The sequence below is a fragment of the Stegastes partitus genome, unplaced genomic scaffold (genome assembly GCF_000690725.1).
Source record: "Stegastes partitus isolate 25-593 unplaced genomic scaffold, Stegastes_partitus-1.0.2 Scaffold405, whole genome shotgun sequence".
In the NCBI taxonomy this organism is placed as follows: Eukaryota; Metazoa; Chordata; class Actinopteri; family Pomacentridae; genus Stegastes; species Stegastes partitus.
Genome location: NW_007578136.1, coordinates 178,525 through 202,793, shown reverse-complemented (window position 1 = coordinate 202,793; position 24,269 = coordinate 178,525). Strand labels below are relative to the sequence as shown.

Here is a 24,269-nt window from a genome sequence, read left to right as displayed (position 1 = left end):
GCTGCTCACCTTTTTGGATTTTCTCCTCAGCCTGTGGCCTCTGTACCAGTCTGAAACAGAAATATGTCAAGCACATATAGCACACAATGAGAATAAAGAAACAATTAAATAAGCATTGTAAAGAATATCGGCTTTAATAAGCATTTTGCAGTAAAGAATGGCATTAAAACAGCAGATAGTCATTATTGCTCATACATATATAATCTTATTAAATAATTTGGCAAAGCCAGAGGTGCCAGTGACGTTGGATGTGTCAGCAAACCCGCTCTCACCTTCATATGTCTCAAGTATGTGCACGGTGTCGCCAATCTGCAGCGACAGCTCCTCCTCTCCCCGGGCGTCGTAGTTATAGATTGCTGGAGAAAGATGAGAGATATAAGAAGAGGAGATATTACAGGAGAAGAAGAAGAAGGGAGGGACGGGGGTATAAAGGCAATAAAGTGTTTGGCTCCCTTGTGGCGTTAATTGTGTGGCGTTGCAATGTGTAGTCGAGGCGTCACACACACACACACACACACACACGTACAGGATGTCCACCCCCGCAGTCTGACACAGCCACGGCCGGGCTCGCCACCGCCGCCGCCGCCGCCGATGCTGTAATATCAACACTTTCCCGCCGCCCACCGAAAACAAACCAATAATGACGGATAATGCCAAAATAACAATAATGGCAGCGGTAAACGGATTTGCTCAGAACAGGAGGCGAAGAGGACGATAATATCTTGTTGTTCTTTTGCCGTGGCGAGGTTTGCTCCCGGCGCCGTTTGTTTGTCGTGTCAGCAAGATTCTGCAGAAACGACGAGGCCGAATTTCATGACACTTGGTGGAAAGGTGAAGCATGACCAGGAAGTACGAAATATGTTTTTTGTTCAAATTTGCTTTGGCGCTGGCTTTGGCAGAGGCCTGCACGTTCTAGGTTCTCTCTTTGACATGAAGACCCGTGTTTAGTTCTCCAGTCAACACTATCATTTATTACATGCACGCTTAAAGTTGGTTGCAAACAACCAACATGTTCTGGCGAGTTATAAACTCGTCAAAAAGTATGCAGGCATCTAAAATATAAAATTCATCAATGTGCAATAAATAAACTGATCAACCAAAGCCTAAATCTTTTTTTTTTTTTTGAAATAACCTAAAGAGAAAATTACCAAAAGTGCCAAAAATAAATCAGTAAAAGAATTTTTTTAAAATAAAAGTGGAAATAAAAAGAAGAATAATTACAATAATTAATTTGATTCAATTTTGAAATTTTTTTGTATTTTTATTTTTTTTAACATTTTTATTTTTTTAATTTAATTTTTTTATTGTTTTTTAAAATATTTTTCTTTCTTTGCTTTGCTTTTCAAGCAACTTTTTCTTTTCTTTCTTTTTTGCTTTAAAATTTCCACTTTTATTTTATTTTTTTATTCTTATATTGATTTATTTATTCTTCTTTTTATTTCCACTTTTATTTCATTTTTTTATTCTTTTATTGATTTATTTATTCTTCTTTTTATTTCCACTTTTATTTTATTTTTTTATTCTTCTATTGATTTATTTCTATAATTTGGCACTCTCACTACTCCATAGAAAGCACTGTCCAAAAGAATTAATGTAAATAGTCCAAAGCTTTGCAATATTTCATGAATAAAAAAAAAATGCAAGAAACATCTTTCTTGCAGTGTCATCAAAACCTGTATTAAAAAAAATGCCTGGATGCGCACCAGACTCATATTACTCATTCCTCTGACTGAACTTTCCAAAAAATGTAATCTGTGTTTTATAAATGAAGTCTTTGTGCTGTCCTACCAACATAAAACAGAGAATAAATGAGGTACAAAAGCATAAATCTCCTTGGCAAAGCTAAACCACTCATCAAAAGTAAGTATTATATTAAAAAAATATTTTCTTTTACACCGAATAAAGACGTCTGAAGACTCTTTTTATCTTTAAGATCAACGATTATAATGCAGGCTCTATTCTCTGAGACTGTCATAGCATCATATATCCAGTGTCAGAGCTCCATCAACATGTCAACATCACATTATGAAGACAACAAGATCCTGACTGGTGACACTTCATTCAGTTAGACATGAACAACACGTCACTGTCAAGCAGCCGGACCCAACACCTGCCGATGGGAAATCCTACAAGTGTCCACATGTACACAGCGCACACACAACCTATGAGGGGAAATGACACGAGCGTGCGTCTATATGCACGTCCTGCCATGTGAATGCACGCAGAGCCACTTCAACAGAGATTTACAGAGGTGAATTAAATCTTAATTAAAGAAGACCTCGCTGCAGGCGCCGGAGCCTCCCCCTAATGCAGATCGCACGGCAAGTGAACCAACCGCTTTCTCCTCCAATCACCCGCCATCTGAGGAGCTGATTAGTTAGATTATCGTGTGGCATTTGGCCCGAGCAGTTAATCGAGATCTTATCGAAACTCCAATACTAAAAGTGCAAAATGCAAAATAATGGTTGATATATTGGTGAAATGTGTCACGACATGGCATCATGTCAGGATGTAACGGAACACACTTAAATGATGCAGTCTGCAGCAAAAACAACATCATCCATCCATCATCTCTACACCTTAATCCTCACTAGGGTCATGGGGGGCTGGAGTCTATCCCAGCTGACTCAGGGTGAAGGCAGGTTCACCTGGACAGGTAACCAGTCTATCACAGGGCTACACTTAGAGACAGACAACCAAGCACACTCACATTCACACCTACGGACAATTTACAATCACCAATTAACCTCAGCATGTTTCTGGACTGTGGGAGGAAGCCGGAGAACCCGGAGAGAACCCACGCTGCACGGGGAGAACATGGAGACTCCACGCAGAAAGATCCCGGTGCCCTTCTTGCTGCGAGGCAACGATGCTAACCACTGCTCCACCTTGCAGCCTCAAAATCATCATTCAAACTGAAATTGTGCAATCGCAAAATCGCAGTGATGTGATTTTTTATTTTTACTTTCGTGGATATCATTCATTCCTTATTCCTGGCACACAATGTCATGTTCATCTCTTTATTTTGTTAGTTCAAGTGTTTTTATGTCTGACAATTATCTAGAACATTTCTGCTTTTGTCACATTTGGGGTGAAATCATTTTATGCACACGATTCCCTCTCAGGAGATCACAGCATAGCTTGCCTGTTAGGATCATTTGCAAGTAGGCAAAGTCAACAACTTTGCGGCGTCAAACAAAGGAAGCGATTTAAATACATCTGGTGAGTCCAGGTCATTGGGATTTCTGATTATGCGTCGGACAAAAGAACTTTAAGAATAGACCGTTGAGTTATGTGACATTAGAGCTACAAAGCAGCTCTGATTACAGAGAGTCGCATTTGGCAGCACACAGTGTTTCAGCTACAAAGGAGGTTGGACAATCTGAGAACACCGTATAATGGAGCTATCAGGGCAACATATATTATACCGACTATAAAACGGGCCACAGAGGCATTAGAGGAATGGCCGAGGAATCGGCTGCCAGCACCGTAAAGAAGTTCAATAATTTAAATTTGGCAAAAGGAGACGCCTCATAAACAACGACAACATGTGAAACACTGAGAGGATCACGAGTCGGTCAAGCAGAGGCTCACCCAAACTTATGGGATGTTTGCCACAAGCTCGGAAAAGTTCTAAAACTTTACGCTCCAAGAGTCCCTATGTGACGTCCAAACACTATATATGCAGAGAGCCGCTTTAATGCAGGTCATGAACTGCTGCTAGCGTGTGCAGCCTCTCGCAGTCAGCCGTGTCATTTTGTTGTCTGACTGTGTGCACACGCTACGATACCTAGAACAATCCAACCAGCCCGGCGAACGCACCAGAACACCAGCCCCGTGTGCTGACAATGGAACAAAGACCCCAGGAAATGAATTCAGCGGCACCACGCTGAGACACAAAAGGTACCTACAGTGCAGAAAGCAACAAAACAATCACAAGGGAGGTGGGATTAATCTGAGTGGAGGGCGTCCGAGAGCAGCCCAGTCGCCGTGCGGCGCCGTGCGCTCAATTAAAGCGTCATTAACAGTAGCTGGAAAAGCCCCATCATCTGCTGCATCTGTGCGATTGTTTGGAAGTGGGTCACAGGTCCAGCTGATTCAGCATGTGCATCCAAACGCCGGGTTGAGGAGAGGGAGCAACTACAACAAACAGCTCCAACAGAAGCACGAGGCTTCATATTTTATCAGAAAATGAAAAACTGTCCCTGTGATCGCTGCCAATGAGACCAAGTCGTATATCAAACAAATGGGAGCTCAGAGAGCCGGGGATATCCTCGCTGAGCAAGGGGCTGCAATTACAAAAACGAAGGCGAACGACACCCTGGGAAGATGCTGACTAAATGACGACCATCAAACACGGCCCTGACACGCGAGGCGATGATGGTGCAGTTTAGCCGAAGCGATTCTGGTCACGTGGGGGCTAAACGACAGCTCTGATTACTCATAAACCTGTATTTGCATAGCCAAGTAAACTGATGTCAATTAGGGAGCAGTGAGGGAGAGAAAATCCATCAGAAGTAGAAGAAGAAGAAGAAGAAGAAGGGGATGAGGAAGTGGACCATACTCTCCCTGAAGTGTGCGCATGCAAATCATTTTTTCTGAAAACGGGATAAACAGTAGCATCGTTTGCCTGGAGCTCGTTACCGTACACAACCCCTCGCATCAGGCTCGTGCAAACTCCGAGGACGTTATCATCACAGGGAGACGAGGAGGAATCAGATTACAGAGCCGTCGGCGTCGCCCGCACACGTCTACGCCCTCGCCACAATTATGAGCAGCCTCGTCTAAACACTGGACTGATTGTAATTCTACACTTTGGGCTCGCTAATAACCTGCACTAATCCACGCAGACTATAACATATCATTACACTCAGACGATAATACAGTACGCTGATGAAGGAGGGGCGGAGAGGAAGAGGGAAAAGAGAGAAGCACAAACTGGAAAGAGCCTCTTCGTGTTTTGTGTAAAGTCCCTACGGGCTGCGAGCCCACAGAGAGAGCCGGGCCAGGAAATCCCAGACAACAGGATTGTACAGCAGGAAAAGACAAGAGGCAGCTCTCAGGCTGGATGGGTCGAGGCTAACGCGCAACTTCCGACTGCAGAAGGACCCCTCGAACCTTGAATATACAACTCCTGCGGCGCTGCTGTTCTACTTTTCTTTTCGACGTTACCACGAGGAATCGGCAGTCAATTATTTTTGAAATGTAGACACGGTTTTGCTTCAAGGTCGGTTTCTTGATGTGTTTTTTGAAGGATGTTACTCAAAACTCCTCAAAACAAGGAGCGACCGAAATGAGAAACGTGGCGAGACTGCACATCACGAGCCTCGTGTCTCCGGCACTCGTTAGCTTCTCCTCAGAAGTGTCGATATTCTTCATTTTGCATTCTGTAACAAAAGCAGGAGACTCCACCAGAGCGCCGCCACAATGCCATTAGTCATGTTTTTTCCTTTGAATTTCTGAGATTTCAAAGCGTTTCTTTCAAGCAACGAGCTTGTGTGTAAAAAAATAAGAATTACCCCTGAGAAGCGAGAGCCCTCTGACGGGCGGGTTTTTATGTCGAATGACCCAAACAACGGAAACGAAACCACAAAATTCCCGACAGCAGAGTCACTGCATGGGCTGTGATGTGAGATGTTTGAAATTTCTGACTCCTCACATTCAGGAGGCTGTTTTATCTCGCTGTTGCATCTTAAAAAAGCAAAATTGAAAACTGTGGAGCAGCTTCTGCAAAAGTTTCAATCGTCAATTCCACGGCACATTCACAGAAGTGAAACCGACGCGATCTCACCACCGAGAGTGATGCGTGCCGTAGATACTTTTGCGTGGCTTAAGGTAGACGACGGCCGGGTGAAATGAATGCAACCATGCGTGAGAAGAAAAATGCAAAAGAAAAAAAGAAAAAGAAAAACAGGCAGTGAAAGTGAGCGAGTGCTTAACTTGAATGAGGAGGACTTTAATGAGCCTACGCTGGACTAAGACCAGCCTATTCCAGGCAGCACGGCTGAATAGAGGATGATTATTACACTCCAGCTGCACTACGGGTCTCCGAGGCAAGACGGAGGAGTCAGCACAGAGTGGTTTTACACACTCACAAACACACACACACACACACAAAACGCTGCATTCTCTGAAGGATATATCCGACTGTAAATGACTTCCCCCAGACTGCTTGACTGACTGAAGATATCTGAATGTAAAAACCTCTTACCGGTTAAAACCACGAGAGTACACACGACTCTACTATAGATCTGGCCTTATAAATCTAAAGCATCTCAGGTTTCAAGCTTTGTGACACGTTGGGACTTCCTAGAATAACATGCATGCATCAGATAGGGTACAAATCTCAAAATGTTCCCTCATTTAGAGGCGTGTAAATCTCGTGACCGGTGCCGCCGCGGCGTCTCTCTATCGCAACACAAGCAAAATGTTTTATAAACAAGCCCCTTAGAATCCGGGATGCCTTAGAGGACACGACGGGCATACAAAACAAGCGCACCCTTGCCTGACATCTACCTGGTGTAGTCATTTGTATGGGACAAATGTGAGCCGAGTGGGGCGCTGCTGCAGGTGTTTACTATGTTTTCCTGATGAGGCCCCCGTCGGCGGCTCTGCCACAGAGATGACAGGTATTCTTCAGGGATCTGCCATGTGCTGTTAGGATAACAGGAGGTACGTCGGCCTGGAGGGGGGCAGGGGGGGGCGGCAGAAGGACCGGGCGTCTCTACTGCATCTCTGCACCGCCTGCGGACATGAAGCAAGTCCTCTGTCGGACTCCCTCGACGCCGACGGTGACGGACGCCGAAGAAAGCAGCGATTCAGAAGCAGGGTTCAGACAGAAGCGTTTAATCAGACTGCAAATGAAGAAAAGCAGCTAAAAGGCACTTTTCTTCTGAACAAATATTTATTTATTTATTATTATTTATTAGCTTTATTTTAGTTTTTTCCTTTATTGAAACTGGAGGCTGGTACAAAATGTGTATGTGACAAATAAAGTTTATCTTATTTTTGCATTCAGTGTTTCTCATCAGAACTCACTGTGTGTATCCTTGATGTCTAACGAGCATGTTAATTGAACGCATAAACCAGTACAATTCTGCACTTTTACTTGTGTACTTGTGTTTATTGGTTTTGTAGTTGCTTTTGCATTTCTTGCCACCTACCTGCAGCACCTGTAGACCAGTGCAATAACTGGTAGGTATATCAGTCATGTTAGCCATGTGCATGTACATCCTTGTGCTTCAAGCGGTGCTTCAAGTGGTGCTATTTTGGCAAATGGTCTGCACTTATATAGTGTTTCTATCCACAGCGCTTTATAGTGTGTTTCTCATTCATACACCAGTGGCCACAGAGCTGCTGTGCAAGGTGCCGCCTGCCATTGGGAGCGACTTCGGGTTCAGTGTCTTGCCCAAAGTCACTGTGGAGGGGATCGAACCGCCAGCTTTGCGATTGGAGAGCAACCAGTTCTACCACATGAGCCACAGCCGCCCTATTTTCAATACAATTCTCAGGCTGTTTGATTCTTGCACTGCGCTGTATCTTCAGATAATGGCGGTATAAGTGTTCGGTACAGATCGTTGCTCTTAAAGGAGGGAAAATGAGCCGCCCTGATGGCCTCAACATTAAAGTACTGACCATTTCAAGTCTGTGTTTAAAATACTCTGTTGCATCTTCATCCCCCTCTCCCCTCATTTTGTGTCATTTGCTTACTATCATAAACTAAATTCCTCATTTAATACTTTGCATTTATTTCCACAATAATTTCATCCCTGAAACGCTGCAGGGGGTGAAAAAAATCCCAAATTTCTAAAACCCAAAGGGGTCATCTACCAAAAATATGACCTACTTTCCAAAACACAAACAATTTAAAATAGAAAAAAAACAAACACAAAACAGCAGCAAAGGCTCTTATTTGACAAACAGCTTGTGAAGGGTGAAGATTCCTGATCTAAAACCGGGTGTGAACAAGCTCCGCTCACGGGGGACGACTACGAAGACGGTTCACGCTCAGGTGTCTCACAATAGCTGTCAAAACAAAGAGCGAATGCAAAAGAATTACCGACCGACTAATAACGCTGAAAGCATTTAGGTCGGCCTGCAGGCTGTGAATCACAAGTCATAAGAAGCTCATTGTTTAAGAGGGATGTTGTATCGACTGGGCGATTACAATAATTCCCCATTCTCTTCAATTACTTCACATTCTTGAGAAATGAGGATCATTTCAAACGTCGTAAAAGAAATGAAAGCCGCCAATGTGTAGCTGCAGCATCGTGGTCCGCCGGGACTCGGCTGAGATATCGCAATACATCGTCAGATATATCCGTCCAAAGAAGACAATCAGCCACACAGCATGTTTATAACAGACGGAGGGAGCGCTTTGTCAGTGACATACAAAGCGGGGAAAACACGATAATTAATTTCAAGTCCCTCTCTAATAGGGTTTAATAAGAGGTTTAGGCGCTCAGACAGAAGCCTGATGGTTCTAATTTAGAGGCAAACTCAGACAGCGATCTCAGGATTGTGAAATAAAAAAAAACAAACTCTTCCCCCCGCTTTCTTTTTTTACACCAATTATATTCAACAGCCTTTTTAGCTTTATCTGCAGTTGGGAAAGTGGAGATAATGTTATTGTAATTAACCTGAAATTAATACAACAGCAGCTGAGTTGGGAGACAGGAAAGCCCCAGATTTTCTCTCTCTGGCTGGTCGGACCAGATTTTCAGTCTTTCTGGAAGCGAGCAGGAAATGCCACTTGAGATATTACCGTATCACAATAGATGGGGCCTTTTCCAGTAGGCCAGGAGGAAATACTGATGCTTTTTATGACTGCAGGAAGATTAACAATACCTCACATGAAAAAAAAAAAAGATAAGGTAAACAGAGAGAGCGCTGAAAAAAGTGTAACAGAGGAAGTGGGTGGGTCGGGGCATGAAGAACGAGGTGAAGGGAGAAAGCAGGTGGAGGAAACTACTTTGCGCCAGATCTAGATGCCAAAAGCTGTAATACCTTTTGGCAAAACGTCCTGCCAGGAGCCCAGCACAGGCCTTGAGGGTACAATCTAGCGCAGGCTGATAACTCGGCTTCCAATCCCTCTGTAGGGCCGAGTTATTCCTTTAATTGAAAATCATCTTTTCCGATACAACAGGGGAGAGACGGGCAGAACGTAGCTCATTACGGAGCAAAGAGACTCTGAGCGTCTGCAGCGGCTCTGCAAAGCAAACCCGTCTGCACTCTGTACACACATCTCGTGAGCTTTGACGTGAGTAATAGTTTCACAATGACTCACCGATACGATAGGAGGACAGCTTTCAATAATCATGACGATATCATTCAGTGGTTTTCTCCTCGACCTTATCACAAACCCTCGCATCTTTTGTTAAACAACCGCGGCGGATCACAGGGTCGTATTAGCTCCATCGACACACACAGAAAGAAGAATCCACAGATTAGCCTTTTTGCACAGCAAGACGCAGCTAATTATCTCCTGCCCTGTGTTACATCTCCTGTGAAAGGCATGCTGATGAGCGCATAATTAGCTTCAAATATTTGGAGAAACCCTTGCGATTGACTCAGCAAGTTTACTTTGAAACCTCTTCACTCCGCCGACAAGCACATGACACAGATCTGGCCTTTCGTCGGCTCGTATCTGCTGCATCTAGTCTCGTAAGTAGAGCAAAAAAAAAAAAAAACAACAACAACAAAAAAAATAAATAAAAATAGCACGCAACAGGAAATGCCTGTTCTTCACGCTGTTATTTATAAATCACGAGGCTGACGTTGTGCTCCGCCGAGGCAGAAGTCACACTTCAGAGCAGCACGGCATCAAAACACTGAAACGTCCTACAGAAAAGAACAAGATTGGGAAGATGGGTAATAATGTTAAGAAAGGCTGCCTGCAGTAAACCACTGCTTCTAAACATCAAAATGTCAAGCGCTCTGACGAGACAGACGGCAGCAATCCTTCGCCGAGCCGAGACTTCAACATCAAGAAATATTTCAATTTCAGTATCGGCACACCTGCTGTACTTTAGATCACGCACACCTCCTTTGTGTTAAACTGCCGCAATAGCTGAAGGCAATTAACTTGCGGCATAATCCAGTGAACCCTGATGCCACCCGGGGCAGCTGGTTGAGTCAAACAAGTTCGTTTAGCCTCCACGTCGGAAGGCGGTGAAATTAACAACCGCTCTGCTGCGTCTGTGATTACACGGCACGTTTTAAGAAGCGTACGAGCCGCCGTCGACGTTATCGTTCTGCTTTTAGAAACGCATGTGATAAGCGGAAGCCAAAGTCGGCAACTGTTGCCTGAATGACGTCAAACAATTTAAAAAAATAGGACTTTGATTCCACCTCTTTTAAAACAGACGTGCTGCCGTGTTATTGCTGCTCTACACATGGCTGTATCACATTTAAATCAGTGTCGATTCCATCACTACCAACACCTTTATTACAACTATATCAACACGTTAACCGGAGCAGCAGAGGCCAGGCGCGACTTCTCAGAAACAATTAGCAGAAAAACACAAACCGTTTGCATCTCCTTATTTAATTATAGAACGGCGTCTTCTGTGGCCAGTGTTTGCAGGACTTTATTTACTCGTTCGCTTTCGGTACCGCATCGGCTGCTCGAAAGGTGCTGCTTGTGGTTTTTCAATTCACTGAGAGGTATTTGTAACTGCCGCTTCAGAAACTTGCAAATGCACGGCTGTAGTCGTCTGCTAGTAAAACTGAAGCATGTGCAAAAGCCTTCCTGCACAAAATACAGAATATAATTGATCATGTCTTCATCAGGCAGGGCCCTCCTCCACCTTCAGCTGGATTTAGAAAGTCTTTTAAACTATGTTTGCACAGAGTGAAATGATTTTATGACTTTAATAATGCTAATCCTACTGGTCATAGTGTTTTGGACTTGGGATCTGCTGATACAGGTTCTTCAGATGCTGATTATCGGTCCCCAAGAAAGACCAATCACCAATATTTTGAACTGATATATCCATTATAGCAACAGACGTTCTCTGTTCACTGATCGATCGATTGATCAGCTCGTCTCCTGCAGCTCTTCTGTCTTTTTATCTTGTGTTGCCCACTAAGGTCCAGCTCTCAAAGCGTTATTAGTTCTTGTTTTCCAGACGCTGTTTCAGGTTAATCTGTGGCTTCCTTCTAACTTGGCCGTCAGTGCAGACGTCGCCACTGAGAGAAGCAGTAAGTTTCCTGGTTTGCGGCGATGGCCTCTGCTTCTTGTTCAGTTTATTTTGCAGGTTGTTTCTCTGCTGAGACCACAGAGTGACTACAGACAGAGAGAGGCAGACTGAAAGTATTCAACTTAGCGATCATCGGTTAATAAGAATACAGATAATCGCAAAAAATATCAGCCCCAATAATCAGCCAGAACAATAATCAGTCGATCCCTAATTGGCATTAAGTTCCATATGTAGTCTTAAAGAACAGGCCAACTTAGGCTTCACATGCCAATTTGTCACTATTAATAGACATTACACTCGAATGATGGACAAAATGATATTATTTCGATCAATACTTTTACATGTAAACAAACTTCAGCTCACTCGTACATGTTGTGCTTCACTCCTGCTAACTGTACAAATCTTGGCATTAAAATAAGACTCAAAATAATCTTGAATTCATTGCATCTCCTGGAGGCAAAATAAAATGTGCCCAAAACACCTCCCTTGCTGATCATCTGCTTACAGGCAGATACTACAATTTACCGGTGGTCCCTAAACGCCTCATATGCAGATTTCATATACGCTAAGAGACCAGCGTGATCTCCTGACTCAGTGCAGCTCAGACAGGTGTGTGAGCGAAAACTACTCTGAAAAAAGTGAAATAAAGTGTTTAAATGTCAGCGTCGCCCGAGTTGAAACCAAAAGTTTTTATCTTGGGTTTTCTATGAGCAGAACGAGCATCAATATTAGTTTAAAGTGAGTCTGCAGAATAGCAAAACAGGATTCTAGGAGAAATATTACTACTGTAAAAAACACTAAATAATCTTCATCTATACGCTGAATATGTTTGGATTTGATATTGTTGGTTGAACAAAACAAAATTTTTGATGTCACTCTGGGCTTTAAGATATTTTTATGGCTTTATTTTTTTACTACACTCACACAGATGATCACACAATTAACCAATAAAGTACTAATAATAAGAACATTATCCGGTATTTGAAGGGATTTATAAACAGAAAACCTTTCTGTAGGTACAGAATGACACAGATGTTTAATTGGCTGATTAGAACACACAACTAACTACAGAGCTTAAGTTTCACATTTCAGGTAGATAATGTGATGCCCAGATGAAAATTCATTTCATCCATGTGGGTTTTCCTTTTGTTAAACAAAAGGAGGCTGAGGTGTCAGCAGCAGCAGCAGCAGCGGTGAGACAACTTCATCTAAATCCCCAAAGGTTGATCACAGAGTAGAGCTGCCACTCACTGAAATCTAAAACTGCCTCCAGGGCCCGCCAACATCTGAGCTGCAAGGTTCTGACTTTATCAAGTATTTAGTCAGACACACACACACATACACACACACACACACACACACAGTCACACACACAACACACAAAAGGCCATTTCATCAAATGCCAGCCGCGCTGAAAGGCTGTCTCTTGCTGCACGCAACAATCCCGAAGCCCGTCTGCGACCACAATCAATGACTGACACCTCCATTACAAGTCTCCAAAACAACCCACGGGACATTTTAAAGGTGACAAATGCAACGTTAATATGGACCGCAGCTGATATTAACACTGACATTTTTATAACCTGAACAGCCTCAGAGATGCTGAGCCCCGTGACTGTTGCTATGCATGACTCTCAACATCTGGGGACTGGAAGAATAAAAACCAATACAGCGTAATGGCTGGAAAAGTGAACTCTGAGGTATTTACTTAGGCAAAATAAATACGTTCAGGGGAGAACGTGCCTCAGCTTACGGGACTGTAACAGCTTGCATAATTGTTTGCAATCGTCTTTAGGTAATGCGAGCGAGTCGCACCTGCTGGCGGCTCACAGCTAGACTTTGCCTTCTGAGGCACTCGGGGAAGTGAGTTTTCCCAGAGAGCCGGTCCTTTTAGCCCCGTGCTTGACCCAACGAAACAGACGGGTCATCCGGTGTCAGCTCACCCGCTGGCAGCTTGGCACATCCTGAGCTCAGCTGCAAGCTCAACATTCTGGTGGAGTAAAGCCTCGGCCGGAGCGGTCGGCGAGATGTTGTGGAGAATGCTCAACACAAACTGAGTCTTAAATTCTCTGCCAGCTCATTTAGCTTCTTTTTTTTTTCTATTCCGTTAAATTTGTTTCCACGCAGCGATTGTCTCGCTCATTCGTCTGTGTGCTGCTTGTTTGTGCGTTTCCTTTAATGAAAAATACCGATCTGAGGAAAAGCTCAGTCACCGAGCATCGTACAATTCAAACTTAAAAATAGGTGTTTATAGCTTGTAGGCAGGAGAACAATAAGGCGTTAGCAGCGATTCATGCAGAGGACGTATAGGAGGACCTGATTTGTGCCGAGCTGCAGATGCTGCTCCTCCCACGGCGGGTTTCCGGTGGAGGTGGCCGCATGAAACAAAGACCACCTCAGTAAATAATTCATGCTTCTACGAAAAAGACAAGAGGTGCTCCTTCACCTAACAAAAACTGTATTTACTGCGTCTCTCGGTGAAGCCCTCGTCTGATAATTAAACCGATAATGGGACAAGATCCATGAGCATCAGGCTCCTTAGCACCTGAGCTAAATAATTTCCTCGGGGAGACATTGTGAGTTTAATCAGAGCGGGAACATGGTATTCTTCTACCAGCTATTTGTTTATTCTTGTTAACTCCGTTCAGAGCCGCCTTCAGCCCTGATTGACTGACCACATCATTGATTTCGTATTAAGTAGGTATCTGTGGCGAGCAAACGAACCGCCCACCTGATGCGACGTGACAGCTGAAAGGTTGGCGTATATTCATTTAACCCGGCTGGATCCAGACGACGTGATAACACATGTCTACATAGGTGACCTCTGCTGCACAATGAGACGTTGCACACCATTAACCATCTGTCAAGCCGGCCCAAGTAGCACAGCAGGGCTAATTTCAGACAATGCACAAGCCGCCTGGCATGAGCGCGATCAATACCGAGAGTAGCGGAGGGAGAACGTCCATCTACTGATCAGAGGTTTGTAGGCAAAAAAAACCCCAGAAACATCACTGCCTATGAAGGTTCACACTCGCTCACATCTACAACTTTCACGACGAAGATGCTCCGTCAAGTAAAACTGGCTGCCACCGTCCGCCCCAGGCAGCCAATCAAGTTACAACCATGAGTCCTAACAGCTCGAGTGAAGGAAGTTTAACCACTTTTTTTTTGTGTTGATGAGGTTTTTTCATCTTAATGAGGGAGTCCACATTAACTGAAGATAAGGGGATGTTTGCTCAGATCACTACACGACTAAACTGCATATTTCTGCATCCTGTAATTTAGAGAAAACCTCTCAGAACAAACATGTCGGCCACCGGGCAGCGGACTGACGCAGCTGGGAGATTTATCACGATAGAAGGGTTTATAGGGCCGCCACTGTAGCTCAGCTGGTTGAATAAAGGCAAATAAAGGCAAAAAGGCCCCAAAAAAAATAGCTTTAAAAAAAAAAAAAAGGTTTCATATCAGTCAGTATCAATTTTATTTGTTTATTTTTTTAAATAAAGAGATGAAAAAAGATTTATTTTTAGATCTAACCACCTTCATGTCTATGCATAGGTGCACCGATATTAATTCTAATGTTAGTACAACCATGAAAAACACACATAAATAATAATTAATGGTGGGACGTGTTTAAAAAAAATTCATCTCGTCCATCAGTGGCTTTGTAATTAATTAATTGCATTTTAATCACATAGGAAGACTTGACAGGATAAGCAAAGATTTTCAATTCAAACGCATTTCAGTTGACGACAGATACATGAACTTAAACAACAAAAATGTTCATCTTTTCATCTGTCAAAGTGTAAACATTACGTGCACCAGGACCGTCGTAGCTAACGTTAGCTCTGGCGTCCGCAGCGACACGTCTTGCATTGAGGTGATACCGTAGGGTTTGAAGTGTTCAGGTGATAAGAAAACTTTTTGTTGCACAATTTCCACACAACTGTGCTCTAATCATAGCTGCCATCGGGAGGTTATTTTTAATTTTTTTTAAAAACTTTCCACCCAACCAGGGCTCCAGACTAACTGTTCCACTGGTACAAGAGGAGGTCAAAAAGTTCATAGAGTTAGGTATATATTGCAGCAGCAGATCATGCATTGTACTATTGTTTTTCAATATAGTCCCCTTAATGCACCCAGCCCACTTTTCCTTCAGCCTGGCTATAGCTTTAAAATAGAAGTCTTCAGTTTGGTCCTCAGGTCATGCCTCTTTGGCAGCCTTGATCTCACCATCATCAGGAAATCTGGTTCAAATTTCTCAACAGGTCCATAATAATCACTGGGGTCTAGATCTGGACTGTAGGGTGGAAGTAGGATTATTATCACCGTGTACCTCAGCCAGCCTTTAGTGAGGAACTTTATCAAACTCAAAATGTTGGTTTTCCATCATTGCTTGATGGTCATCGACTTAGAATGTCTCTGAGGATCACACAAGTCTACATTTGGCTCAACCTCCCCTTGTACTTTCTCATTCGGTCGCACCAACTTGTTGAACATTTTCTTCAATGTTCCCTGAACGCCCCACGTTGCCGGCTGCGGTAGCTGCTGTCGGCATCCGTGGTGAGCTCAGACAGGTGCACGACCACGAAGGACTTTAAAAATAACAAACTAAGGCGTTCTGATGTCACATTTGTCCAAGATGAGTGATTTTTTCTACATGTGGTCTTCTCTATGAGCAGAAAAAGCAGCAAATGTTTTATAAAAACACTAATTTCAACTGTCAAACTAATAATAATGAGATAATTTGGTTACTGATGAGCTACACATGGCTGTTGTTCCTGATTGTCAACATACTAGATTCTACATATGTGAACACCAAATGTCTCCACAGCTTTTAAAATGGGTACAAATGGTGTTTTTACTGGTCGCTCATTCACTGCTGGCACTCTCCAGACTTCTTCCTTGTTCTTTTTTTGCAGCTCCGTGTTTTTTTAACATCAAGTTCTGCAGAAACCTTTGCATCAGATGAACTTCACTGTAATCGCCACATTTTCATGCGAGGTAAACTTGTTTTTAACGGTTCCGTTCTGGCTGCACAACTCAACCTTCGCGATGACAGCGACGCTTAAAACAACACGTAGAAGCGCTCCGGCTTCGTCTCAGCAGCGAGCCAAGACGGGGTAGCGTGGAACCACTTAGCTATGCACTGATTAAATAGGCCAGCTGTCATTTGTCTTAGCCGCCATCTCGCAGCGAGCCGCTGGGAGCCGTACTATTAGAAGTGCCTCACCAAGCAGGGCGGCCCACAGTTAATATATAAATCCATTTCAGAGTGAACAATAACAAAGTCACGCTGACCTCCAAAGACAGAAGAAGAGGAGGATGATGTCCAAAGTTTTGATGAAGTAAGAGCTTCCAGTGCATGCAGAGGAAGAGGAAATGACTTTTTTGTGAGAAATTTTACAAAATCCAAACAAGATGTGACTCAGACTGTTGTCTAATTGGCAGATATTCGCGTAGGACTGGATGACAGAAAGAGGTTTGGTTTACAGGTCTGTAGGGCGGCTTGATAAAACCAGGAAGAAAAAAATATATATAACTGGACCAGGAGGAGGTCCCAGGTGGAGGATGCATCCAACATTCTGCAGGCGGACAAAAAAACAACAACAAATAATCCAACACCAAGATGCACAAACTCATGAAATTGAGATTAATGGTATTAGCTTAGCATTCGGGCTCCAGGTGACCGCTCCAGAGAGAGCTGCACATTTCTCACAGTCAGCACCTGATGGGAACACTTGTTAACATACAGAACCGCACACACAGCGTGCACCACACAACAACATAAATGGATTATTTATTCAAAGGTGGCGGGTTGGTCGGGAACACCACCTGGCTTTAAGAAAGACCACACCAAGAAGGAAAATAAATAAATCCACAGCATCTCTTTCCTTTTTTCTCTCTCCTGCCTCCTCCTTATTCATCAGCTCCTTTAAAATCTCCAATTTGTCAGCTCAGCTCTTCTTTTAAAGGCAGAGCTTTTACGTAGGCAGAGAGGAAACAGGTGCTGCTGATGCTGTTGAATGTTACGTCAGAGTTAACAGACACGATATCTGACAGGGAGTGACGTAAGCAACACCTTCTCCTCATCTACTGAGCCTCCAGACAAGATCAACTCTGAAATTTTCCTACATTTCACTCTAAACAGTCTCGGCGAGGGCTATAAAAGCACAACGTACACATGGTTGGAATTTATACAGTAACCGAGCCTGCGTTTTAATTGCGACCATACTTGTCAGCTCGCTGCACTTGCGGGTGGGTTCTGTCGAGTCGCAGGGCCGGGGCTGTACGAACGACTGAAGGCCTGAGTCAAGACACAACGCCTCTATTTTCTGCTCCCAATGTGTCACTCACCGCTAACCTGTTCCAAATGGGAGCCCTCCAGGGTTGTCAGGCCGGCTGGCCGTCAGTCTGCCAAACACCAGTTTAAAAATATGAATCACAGCCACACCAGAGCTCCGATTTGGAGCTCAGCGCGAGTGCTTGTGCGTCCGATTGTCCTTTCAGATAAGCTGTCAGTCTGTGATCTGACCTCCAGGAAGCGGCCTCGCCTCTTTTTTTTTTTTGGCCAAACTGTGAGTAAATGTTGTGTTTCAGACAATCCGAGCTGGCGTTATCTCAGATTACTTAAGGTTAAATTGCAAAAGAGAAAAAAGATTCCTCATGACAACGCACGTTCTTGAGGGCGATTTGTGCTGAAAGTCTCAGTAAATAGCGTTTACGCTCAGTGTCCCCTGGTCTGCTTTCTAGAACCCTCTGAAGTCTCTCTTAAGGAACAGCGGCACCCCGACGAAACAGAATTAATGAGACAACACTTGAAATTAGCATCAAAAAAGTATTTCCGGTTAATTCATCACAGGACGAGGAGACAGCTAAACAAAATTTCCCCAGGGCCGTATTAAAGCGCATCTTTTGAGATGCCACAAGAATAACCGGGTTTCAGAAGTCCTGATTCCTTTAATTTATGCCGGGCGCCTTTCACACAGGAAAAAAAAAAGGAACTGTGCAATGAAATTAGCTCAAGGTCGAGAGAGACACGACTTCAACGTCTCCTCCGACGGATGATTCGCCTCTTTTATGATACGAGTCAAGGAATGAAGTCGGGCCCTGACCTCAAACCCTCCACTTCCATTTGGAGTCAGTCGATATTTCTTTCAGCTCAGAAACGCTGATGTCTTCTGTCAATTGACCAGATCAGCTGAGTGGAATCTGGGCCGACCGACGGCATTCTGAACATGCCACTGAAACTGAAGACGCCGTTGACGGGAGCGAATGCCGCAGGGCGACAGAAACAATGCAGAAAGCAATAAAGTGCGCTGCTCCTGGTGAGACGGGGAGGATTCCAGCCGCATTAGGATCCAAAGGTTCCAAAATCAAGTCGAGGGAGGCACATAGCACCGGGCTAGAAGGAGTCCAACAAAACCAAAACGACGTCTGGTAATGAAAGAATTACAAGAGGAAGTGGGAATACTGTTCATCAGAGTCAGAAACAGAACCATTCAATGAGGCTGGTCTGCTTTGTTCTGCCAGTAAAAGGTTGTTGGGATCCACAAAGAATGAGTTTTCAACACCAAAAGCACCAAAACAAGTTCTCTAAACACTATGTTGCAGGAGCACAATCGCAGACGTAGCGTCAATCCAAGATTGGTTTCAAGAAATGCAAATAAATCAGAGCACTTTCTTCCCGATAACATGCTGATAAAGGATGCAGCGACCGTTCTCCAGCTCTGATGCCACAATGTGAAGGTGTATTATAGTGCCACAGCCCCAATCATCAGTTCTGACACAGTCGTGACTCGATAATCTGACCCTTAACAATCCTAAACCTTGCTATCCGACAGGTTTTTAGGATAAATGAACCCATTAAAAACAGCCTCAACATACCGACAGCCTTGGACTCCGACTCATTTAATGTCACCAATCAGGATAACGGTGTATTATCTGACCGAACAATCCCACAGATTGGCTACGTTCACACTGCAGGACTTGATGCTCAATTCAGGGTTTTTTGTGAGTTTGTTCACATTTCCAGTTAAATGCGACTGTATGTCAGCGGTCGCCAACCACCGGGCCGCACAGAAAGAAAAAGAAAAGTTTTATTTTTATTTCCAGCGCAGTCTACAGGGTGTTTTATTTTGAAAAAGTACCACATCGTCTTCCTGTTACTTCCGTCTGTGCTCGTTTCCCACACTTGACTGTCAGTTTTCATGCTCGGCTGTTAAACAAAGCCAAAATGTATTAAAAATAAAACAAACGTCTCTGGAGAGCTTCTGTGGATAGGGGGAGAGACTCGATGCTGAGACAGAAGAAAAAGCAAACACAAGTAATTTTATTCGTTTGTGAAACTTTCTAATAGAAAAAAAATATTATTTTTGTGTCGTGTGTGCAACGACCGGTCCGTAAAACTGGTCCGTAGTGCAAAACAGGTTGGAGGCCGCTGCTGTATTTGATCTGCTGTGTGAACTTCATATGACCCAAAAGGACACGACGACGTCACGCAGTGAGCATGCTCAGTGTGAACATGGATGGTAACGGGGAAGCACACCGATGGAGGAAACAGAAGTGTGAGCGCTAACTAAACTAGCATCAGCAGCCAAGTACTGCCTGTGTGTTCTGGACACTTCCACCCCGTCAGAGCGCTGCCCCGGGGTGGAAGTGGCCGGAACGTGCACACGCGCAGCAGTTAGTTAGGCTGAAATCCAGCGATGCGTAGTGTTCTAACAACACACCAGTTATTATAACAACTATGAACAATGAATATGAACAACTAATGAGCCTTCCAGCATCAAGCCCTCCTTGTATCTTGACCTCCGTCTTAACAATCCGACATAAAAGAACATTTAGTGTCGGATTATGGAGTCATGACTGTGCGTTACTGATATGACAGCGAGGCTCGTTCGTTAACGAGCTCATCAGCTGACGAGGGCTTCAGTTGCCACAAACAGAAGCACAACAGCCAACAGAGACAAAACGACGCAATGCAGACGAACAAAGAAACGTCTAAAACAACGACTTCTTCACTGATTTCTTTTGTTTTGTTCTCCTGGTTATTACTGCGACACGGTTTCATTTTTCTATATTGGTTATTAAGTTCAGGCTGCCTCACCCCCACAAGAAACCACAACGTGAACCCGCCGGTGTGATAACAAAACCATTTATAATCACTACTACAGTCCACGTAAGAGGACAGTCGCATTTATTATTAATACTTCTGTACAAAAAGACTAAAGGAAGCACTTGTCCCCCACACACACACCAGCAGAGCCGTGAGGTCATTATGAGAGGAGTAAATGATGTAACCAAAGTTTTTGCTGAAGCAGAAATGGGTCCACGGTGAGCGCTGCCAGCGTCCGAGGCCTCACCGAGTGCTCATTAGTGCTACTCGGTCAACACATGAAGTATTAAAAGTGCAGCGGCTGTGCAGCCCGCCGACCGTCTGCAGCGGCGGCCATGAGGCAGCTGCTTCTCTTTCTAATGACTCATCCACTCTTGCATTCGGCTGCGAGAGTTTCCCCTGTGATTTCTGTAAAGAACCTCGGCCTTCAAGGGAATTGTATACGTCGGGGTTGCACGTTACGTATGCACAAATCAGCAGAGCTCATTCACAAGACGCCAATCAGAGTTTTCAGTGTGAGCCGCTGGACTCGTCCGTCGGTTTGCATCACCAGCTGCAGGGCCTCAAAGGCAAAAGGACCTCAGTGTGCATGTGTTGGGCTGAGCTACGACCATCAACAACATAACAATGCATCGTCATGGGACCCAGTCCTGCTGGAGAACACAATGCTGACGGAAACAGGACCAGGATGTTCCAGGGAATCCCCAAGAAAGTCAGGACCAGCGCCGTCGCTCAACTATTATTTCAGGCATTCGAGCAGAGCGCGGCGAGAACGTCCGTCTCGTGTTTCACGCCAGCATTCACGAGTCCATCGAAACGCTACGAGTCGAGTTCTCCTGCAGCTTTAAACGTTTCAGAGGAACAGAAAGTCAAAAATGCACCAAACATGTGGATGAAATGTGTTTTACAAATGCATTTTAAAAAAACACCTACTGCCAGTGAGTAAATCAGTGATTTAGATGAAGTGGTTTATGCTGATTTATTGTGAAAGGTCCTAGAAATTAAAAAAAATAAAAGTTTTCTTTTAGCGCCTGGAGTCACAGCAGACAAACGTACAAACTGGGGTTGAAGCTGTCGATTAATCTGTCGATTAATTCCTCGATCGATCAGAGAACAGCGACGGGATTCCCAGTCCATTCATCCACAACCCAAAGAAATCTAGTCTATTGTCATAAAGGAGGAAATAAACCAGGATTATTTGTTTCTTTTAATTTGAAAAAAATACTTAAATCAATTCTGTACAGAAAGGTCTTTAAAAAACATTTTATTTATTTCCTGATACTCCTTTATTGCTCTTTTTAGGGTTGCACCGTCTTTACTATTTATTTGTCTTATTTGAATGCTTTGTGTTGTTTCTGAAGGCTTCGTATTTTTTGGTTCATTTTTGGTTATTTTATGAATTCTTTAAGAAGAAACTCTTCACTCTGTGGATGAGGAGTTGATCAGCAGCAACATGTTGTTATGATCACGTTTGAAAACAGCTTTAATCAGGCAAAAAAATAAACAGAACTGTTTTTACTTTTATGTTTTGTTTAATTTACTTTGAAAAATTTAGCAAATGGATTATAAGCATTTGAACAGGACATTGTTCATTATATAATAATTTTATTTTATGCTTTTATTGTTCTTTTGAAGGATGCACTGTGTTTTGTTTTTATTTTTTGTTTTCTTTGAACGTTTTGTTGTTTGTTGTTTTGTAAAGCACTTTGTGACTCCAACTTTTAAAGATGTTATAGAAAATAAAGTTTGTATTATTTGAATTTAGATTTTCTATTGATATTTTACTTGTCTATTTTAAATTTGTATTTTATTCATATCATATTTTGATTTATTTATATTTTATATTACTAGAATTAACTGCAACTGATTAATTGTTAGAGGACTACAAGGCTCTAACAGATGTCATAAATAAAATTTTAATGTTTTGTAAAGCACCGCGTAACTCCAATTTTCAAGGTGCTATACACATAAGGTTTATAGTATTTTTTATTTAGATTTTGTATTTATTTTTCATTTATTTATTTAGCTTAAATTATATTTTTATTCCTGTATATGTTTACATAATTAGAATGAACAATTAATTAACTACTGCCGCTCTAACGGATGTCATAAATAATAAATATTAATAGTTATTTCTTTACTACAAAGACACAAAGTGAATTCTGACCGATTTTCCCACCAAAATGGTGCATTTTACTGTTTAGTAAAGCACCTTGTAACTCCAATTTTCATGAATAAAGTTTTGAATATTTTTTATTTAGATTTTGTATTTATATTTCCTGTATTTATTTAGTTTAAATTATTATTTTACTCATGTATATTTTTACATTATTAATTATAGCAGCTCTAGTAGATGTCAAAAAGTAAATAATAATATTTATTTCTTTAATATAGAGACACAAAGTGATTTTTGACCTTTTTTTCCTACCAAATTGGTGTATTTTAATGTTTTGTAAAGCACCTTGTAACTCCAATTTTAATGAATAAAGTTTATAATACTTTTTATTTAGATTTTGTATTTATATTTCCTGTATTTACTTTGCTTGAACGATAATTTTATTCATGTGTATTTTTACATTATTAACTGTAGCAGCTCTATCAGATGTCAATAAGTAGATATTCATATTTATGTGGTTGCTATAGAGACACTCAGGTGAGTTCTGACCAGCTCCAGCAGCTCCAGCAGAACTCTGGATGCTGTGAGCTAACCGCTGCTCAGTGATCCTACAGGAGAAAGTGGAAGCTGAGAGGAGGGACAGAGTTCTCCCGGCCGGGTTTCAAAGCCTTTCACACAACAACAACTAAAACAAACAACAAACAAACAACAACAACAGCAGCTGCCCTTATGAGGACACAACAGCAGCAACAAAGTGTCCAGTCGGCCTGTGAGCTGTTAGTTTGTAGCGGAGGCCCCACAACACAGGAAACAGCTCGAGCTAGGCGCGCCTCGAACAATTCCCAATCCACACACACACACACACACACACACACACGGTCCTCTTCCTCACAAAAGACACACAGTCAATCCTTGTTTTGCCTTTCATGCAAACCACCAGGCAAATTCCTCTCCCCACGAACCAAATCCTTCCGTTTCTCCGCTAAACTTTACGCAAATCGGTGCGTTTAGCGGCTCCGCCGGCCGCCGTCTGGCCACGATTCCTGCCCGTAACTTGTGCAATCTGAGCGCTAGGACGACACAGCTAACGATGGAGCATTGCAAGTTTTCTCTACGTACCAACTCCATACTTTTCCTTCTTGGTGGGCACCCAGCGAGACATCCTCAGCGTGCGGCCGTCCCGAGGCGTCGCCTTCCCTCTGAGATCAGGTCCAGACGTGACCCCTTTGCTGGAGAAAATGTGGACTCTTGGTGGTTTTTTCAGTTTTCTCTGAGCTTTGGGGAGCTACTCCGAGCAGCCATTTTCCACCAGTGACAGGACGCTCCGCAAGGGGGAGGAAGGGAACACAACTACACAACTTTTCAGCCTGTAGGCGTCCAGACGGCAGCAGCGGCTCTGAGCACTGGAGGCTGGACCGGTGCTGCTCCGGTTCTGCTAAGGTGCTGCTCCGGTGCTGCTCCGGTGCTGCCCCGGTGCTGCTCCGGTGAGGTCCGGTGGGACGGGAAACTTTCCACAAACTTTCTGCTCCCAGCTCCATGCACTTCTTTAACCCACTTCCTGAAATATACAGAAAGGAGAAAACAAAGAATAACTAAACACAAAATTGATTGACTTTTTTTCTTTTTTCTTTTTTCTTTTACTTCTTTTTTTATTATTATTTTAAATTTAACAAACCTCAAATATTTATTTTTCTTGGTTTGGATACGAGAAACTTTTTTTTAAACACGTTTTAATGTTATTAAAAGTTAAAATGCTTCATGCAGACTTTTCTTTTTTAATGAATATGTTGAAAACACCAGACCTATAACATGAATATGTAGTTTCATTTCAACA

General features: G+C 43.1%; 1 protein-coding gene across 1 annotated transcript in view; it reads right to left on the bottom strand.

Moving 5' to 3' along the window:
• dock1 (dedicator of cytokinesis 1) overlaps positions 1–23,854 on the bottom strand; it is a 187,177-nt gene extending 163,323 nt beyond the window's left edge. Inside the window, exons 1-3 of the mRNA XM_008285509.1 lie at positions 23,555–23,854; positions 273–356; positions 10–50 (exon numbers count right to left, since the gene is read on the bottom strand). Of these exons, the coding sequence (XP_008283731.1) occupies positions 10–50; positions 273–356; positions 23,555–23,597 (168 nt within the window). The 5' untranslated portion in view covers positions 23,598–23,854. The remainder of the gene's footprint in view (positions 1–9; positions 51–272; positions 357–23,554) is intronic.
• Between the last annotated feature and the right edge of the window lie 415 nt (positions 23,855–24,269).